This window comes from Oculina patagonica, chromosome 1, assembly GCF_052425735.1.
Source record: "Oculina patagonica isolate OP01 chromosome 1, crgOcupat, whole genome shotgun sequence".
Classification (NCBI taxonomy): Eukaryota; Metazoa; Cnidaria; class Anthozoa; order Scleractinia; family Oculinidae; genus Oculina; species Oculina patagonica.
In genome coordinates, this window is record NC_135758.1 from 47,834,367 (window position 1) to 47,840,366 (window position 6,000).

The window sequence follows — 6,000 nt, forward strand, 5'->3', positions numbered from 1 at the left end:
ATGCTGGAGACCAAGCTACCCCCTGGGCATTCAAAACAATCAAGTTTAACTTTTCTTTGTTTTGTATATCCAAGTGCGTAGCCTGCTCTTTAGCAAGTAGGATTGATACTTTTTCGTTTTCCTTGAGCCAAATATAATACTTGAAGGAAAGTAATGCTATTTTCGCTTTCCTTGTAGACAAAAAGTGTTAATGATGTTAAATAAGCAGTGTTTTCTTATGCAAACAGTTTTCACACAAGGGACAGTTAACAACTAAAACGCTTTTTGCAATAGCTATTAAATGCAGATACTGCGTGCAACCTTGTTTACTTATTCGTGAGATCATAGCAGATGTCTTTCTTGTTAGAAAAGGGGCTTAAAGCGGCAAACACGTTAGATCTGAGTGCAATTAGCTGGGTACTTTTTAAATATACTTGGTTTTTCTTTCCGTCGCTAGGGACAACAATAAATCCTTGTTAATTTTATAAATGGAGATAAACCAAGAGGACACTGAAGGTCAATTCGAGAACTAAAAATGTAACGCCTTAGTAATATTTATTTGAAGAAAAACAGATAAGAAAATAAAAGAAGCCATTTATTTACTATCTTTCCAGGTGTTGGTTTTTTCTCTCGAAACAAACTAAGATATTTACAGTAGCAGATATTTATCTGCCCTGAGATAAGTCACGTATTTAGTGCCAAAGATACGAACTAATGAAATGTTGGATTTATCCACAAGATCAAACAAGCTTCTGTTAACACAATGATATCTCCTAGAAGGCCTGGCACAATTCACACGTTTACTATTCTTAAAAACGCTTATATTTTAAACTCCCCACGGTCGGAATTATTTTGCAGTTGATACTGTCTTAGGAGGATATATCATTGCATATCCAGACTCCCTTAAAGAAGAGTATTGGAGCTTTATATCGCACCACATCAGGTTTCTGTAACTTATTTTATGTTTATCATCCGTTCAACCTATTTTTCTGCAGTTTAAAGATTGCTATTTTGCTGTGCAAAACTAAAATAGACGGTTTGGAAAATAGTCCCAACAATAAACTTAATTCGTCGAGTTTCATGAAAGCAAAAAAAAAAATGCAGTAGAGCAAAATGTTATTCTACAAAAACGTTAAAACATAGATGGTACAAAATGATTGAAAAAGGTGATACTTCTCCAATGAGGCGACCTTCGCTGAAAACTTTTAACCTGAGGTAGAATTTTATTTGTGAAAAGAAACAATGGCTTACCAAAAGGCAAACTCCATGCATATGAGAACACTTCTTGCTAAGAAGGATAATTAACAGTCAAAAACACTAACTTTTTCACAACGGATAGCTTTACCTTTTTAGATTAATAGTGGAATAAGTTTTTCTCTTTGCTATATTGTGGTCATAAGTTAAAGAGATGATACCTCGCTGCACTTTTTGTGGCTGAAGAAAATACAAGCATTCAAAATACATGCAAGCATACAAAAAATACAAAATACAAGTGCTTTTTTAAGCACTTTCCTTTCTCCCACTTTTAATTTTGATAAAAACGTATTGTAAAGCAATGACAATTCAGTCTTTAATCTCAACGCTACAACACGGGGAGAGGCACATCTTTTTTTTAATATATTATTGTCCTTCCGTCTCTTTTAATCCTCCTTTTAACTTTTTTGCTGAATTTTTATAGTTCCTTTTATATTCGCATCAGTTTCTTACTATAAACATAAAGACAAATTATCACTAGCGTCTGATGTCACCAACTAAGTAAACCAAAGTTTTCGTTGTAAGAGATTTCGTAACTTATCCTTTGAAAAGTCATGGCTTCCAACGGAAACGGAAGGAAATTAATTTTCTTTTGTTTTAAACGGAGCTAGTAATTCAGGACTGTTAGAACATAAAATGTTTGTTTGCAATACGGGTGTGCTTTCCTGCACGCTGCTGACGGCCCTGAGATTCATACATATAAACGAGATCCTTAACTGGGCCATTTATCGCAGGAAGGTTCTTTTTTTCCGATTACCAGCATCAATCCCGCTGACATTAATTGTATCTTAGCTTCCGTCGAGTTAAAAAAAAATTAAAAAGAACATTTTCGATGCGAAGAACTGATAAATTGAAACATGGATGAAAATTATTCTTTTGCAATAAAAATGCACTTAAAAGTAACAAGACAATAAGAGGAAATAAATAAATTGAAAGAAACGTTTTGATTTGGAGATAAAACAGAACATATGAAAAAAGCTTGAGATGCATTCTTTACACGCTTTATAAAACGTAAGCTGATTTCATAGTGGAAGGCTTCTATTATTTATTTTTTCTCCTGTGAAATTCATAAGTTACTACTTATTCAACAAAATTAGTTTTCTACAAGTACAACCAACGTATAACTAGAAGTGGTTTTATAATGCTTGGGCGAAGGGTGAAGTTGAAACTTGTGCTCCCAGTACTCCCAGTGTTTGTGGTCTGACTTGAACTTAGTCAACCGTGCCGCTGAACAGGGAGTCATTGTCGAGGAAAACCATTTACTAAAAGCCTCATTCGGTATGTCTGAGTCTATTCTGTAAATAACCATAAACTTTGAACTTAAAAATCATTGCCTTTTTCTTCGTAGACATGGCTGCAGCTTTGCAAGTGCTGCTCGTTGTGATAGCACTTACCATCAAAACCTGTGACGCCGAAGTGCTTGGCGAAGTAACGGATGCCTATGAAGACGCCGACAAGAAACTTACAGCTGAATTTGATTCGTTTCGCCAAATTCTGGGCGCTTTATCTCGACAGGTGATGCTACAGCAGCTGTTTGTCGAGGAACGTATCAGATCTGAAGGCGACTCTGGGGTAAAGCAAGTTCGACTTGGTCGCGAAGGAACGCGTAACTACTACTCAGACACCCATGGAAACTCCGGTAGGCTGATGTCAATTCACGAGCACGCTAACAATGTCCGCACTGTTGGTTTGGGAGAATTCATTGGAGTCCTCAACGGAGTGGAATTCAGGACCAGGCATAATGACTACCGTCTCTACATGGCCAACAGAACAAGCAAGGACTACCACGGTACTGAAGAAATTCCATTTCCAGAAGTTCCACCAGAGGTCAAAAACAAAACCACCGTGGATGCACAGATCGTCGAGATGCGTGAATGGTTCAAAGCATGGGCGTCACAGAATCATACCGTCAGAGATTACAGGAAGTATTTCAAGCCAGTACTGTGCTACCTGGAAGGCGCCTGGACCACAGCAACCAAAGAAATTGATGAGCCGTTTGAAAGCGACAGGCATTTCATTGATGCAAAATCTTGGTTTGACCTGCAAGAGAAAGTTCGCTTTACCTCCTACACTGGAAGAAAAGACAATCTTGAGAACTTCTCCTTCCTGCCAACCACAATCATGGAGATAATCAATGGCACCATTCCTGTCTTTGCCCAATGGAATTATCGAATTTTGTGTCATCCACTGAGTCGCGATGTTCCACTGAACAGGTTTCGTGTGGTTGACGAGTTTCATACCAGAATTCCTTCACGAAGAAAATACGAACACCAGTCCAGTACTAGAGCTGCAAGATTCCAACTCAACCCCAAAGACTCAGACAAGTGGTCAGAGGGGATTAACAATCCCAAATTTACCTTACTTGATGAGCTTATGAGTGAAATTCCTGGAAAAGACAACTACCAAGGCAGCCTGACCGATGAAGCGTTTGGCATGGCAGCCCATACAATCGACCCCAAGAAATCAGGAAAACTGAACGTTGCGTACTATCATCGATGGTTTAAAGTTCTGGAGAAAGACGCAATGGGACAGTCTGTGCGGCATCGCGGTTATGCAGATGAAAACCTCTTCATGGCCATGACCACTCAACCAAAAGTCGCCGGAATGAAGCTGAAGACCTGCAAAGGTTCGAAGTGGAGACCCAGATGCAATACTATTACTCAGAAGTACTCGTACGCGATTCCATTGGAAATAATCTATCTGACGCCCCTAAACAAATGGAACCCATTTGATCTCGAGTACAAAGGTTCAGAGAGGATGCCATACGGGAAGACAGTGTTTCAAGGAGGTCGCTATGGAGGAAGAACCCCCGATAAGGCCTACAATGGTACCAACAGCAAAAAGTATTATCAGACCCCTTCAGCCTTTTTCTCAGGACAAGAGGTAAGCACAGATGCCGCAGACACCACCAAAAACAGCGTTGGTGTTTTGGATAAAGATGGCACTGTGAGAGTCACCCGAGCCAGTGGAATACGCATCTTTTTTCCAATGATAAACGGAGTTGGAGTCTTGCGTCAGCGTTATCCCATAATGCCCGTTCACGGAGAAGGAAGTCCTGTATGGAAGGAGCTTGAAGCAACAAAAGATCTTCTAATGAAGTCAAAAACATATGGTTACCTGTACAGGGAACCATTAGGCGGTTCTGGTGTGTTGCCTACCGAGCCTCCAGAGAGACCAACCACACTGAAGATGGAAGACGCCACTAAGACTCCCCCAGGTGCACACAGTCATGAAATCACTTTAACACCAGCTGAAGTTGAAGAGGCCAAGAACAACAGAAGGGCTTACACGAAGTTGACAACAACTGGAGCTGGGCACCAACACAACATCCGTGTGGCCTATAGGAATAATCAGTGGGTGATACTCCGTTGTGATAGCAGCGACGTTGGACAGTACAAATGCAAGGACCACCATGGGAAGTATCTAAATGAAAATCTGAGCGTGTAAAAGGCCATTACCGGTGATATATGGACTTTGGAACCTTGGGGAACTAATGAGCTGTTGATTTAAGTCGTGCATAATAGCTGATAAGTAATAACGCTTGTAGTGGTCGTCAATTCAGCAATGGGTGAAATAAATACGAAAAGACAAAATGTGAACCCTTGTTTATTGAGAAGCTAAAAATAGAAAATTTTCGGCATATACCCTTAAATTCCGAAAATAAGCCTTTCCGAAAACGCAAATTGCAATCCATGAATATGCCCCCTCCCATTCATAAGCCCCCCCCACTGAAAATAAGCCCACCTGAAAGAGACGTTAAGCAAAGAGAAGTCCAGGGCTTATTTTCGGAATTTTACGGCAATTTCTGTTCCTGTTCACTCAACAAAGAAGGCGCTGTATTTCCTCTTTTGACAGTAGCTTGGACTTACTAAGGCAACATTCAACCACATGCAATATGGATTCTTCTCTAAGATTCTAAGACTTCACAAAGAGGCTTATTGATAATTATGAAAATGGAGCCCCGCCCGCGGACGTCCTTTGCGTCCTTCATGAGATCTTTTCGAGCACGTTACAACTGACGAGCCCAAAGAGCGTTCTCTCCACTACACTTTTGTCCATAATGTTTCGCTTAATGTAAAATACCTATTTGGAAAGCCAAAAGGGGATGAAAAATTCTTTAAATGAAAAAGTCAAACCTTTTTCGAACAAATTAAGCCGTCTAAAAAATTTCTCAAGATGACTAATTTAAAGTCGAAACTTTCGGGTTTTTCCCTTTTCAAGTGCGTTGATCTCTTTTAACCTTCTGAAAAGGTATTTAAATTATCGGCGATCGGTTTGTTTATCTAAAACCCTGGGAACATATTCTTTTCTGAGAGTTAGTATCCTATCCTGCTTTAGAATCAAAACAAATTAGTGTAAGAAATCGCACCACTTCATGGGTCACGATAAATGGATGTGAGTTACGTTTCGAACGTTCATAAAAATTGCAACAGCCTGATAGCTCCTCATATTTATTTATGTTTTATTATCCATGTTCAAGAATTGTATGAGTTCGCCTGATTCAGATACACCTACTGATATAGTCAAACTAAGTTACCAGTACTAAATCTCAACGGTATTTTGACGAATTTTAAGCAACCTACCGAGGCCTTTCTGAAGGAGTAAGATTTGAAATTCGCTGTCCTCATCATCATCATCATCATCATCATCACTTTGTTTACCCTCGTATTCCTTCTTCGTAAGACTTTGGGACAACTTTGTAAATATTCGATGATCATCAATATCTGATTGATGCCATTGGAAACGTAAAGATTGTGGTAAAAACTG

At 39.4% G+C, this 6,000-nt stretch overlaps 1 protein-coding gene across 1 annotated transcript; it reads left to right on the forward strand.

Moving 5' to 3' along the window:
• The first annotated feature begins 841 nt into the window (after positions 1-841).
• LOC144634665 (uncharacterized) lies at positions 842-4,816 on the forward strand. Its single transcript, XM_078493692.1, has 2 exons — positions 842-922; positions 2,582-4,816. Exon 2 carries the CDS (start codon positions 2,584-2,586, stop codon positions 4,678-4,680), a length of 2,097 nt encoding a protein of 698 aa, XP_078349818.1. The 5' UTR covers positions 842-922; positions 2,582-2,583; the 3' UTR covers positions 4,681-4,816.
• Positions 4,817-6,000: the final 1,184 nt, after the last annotated feature.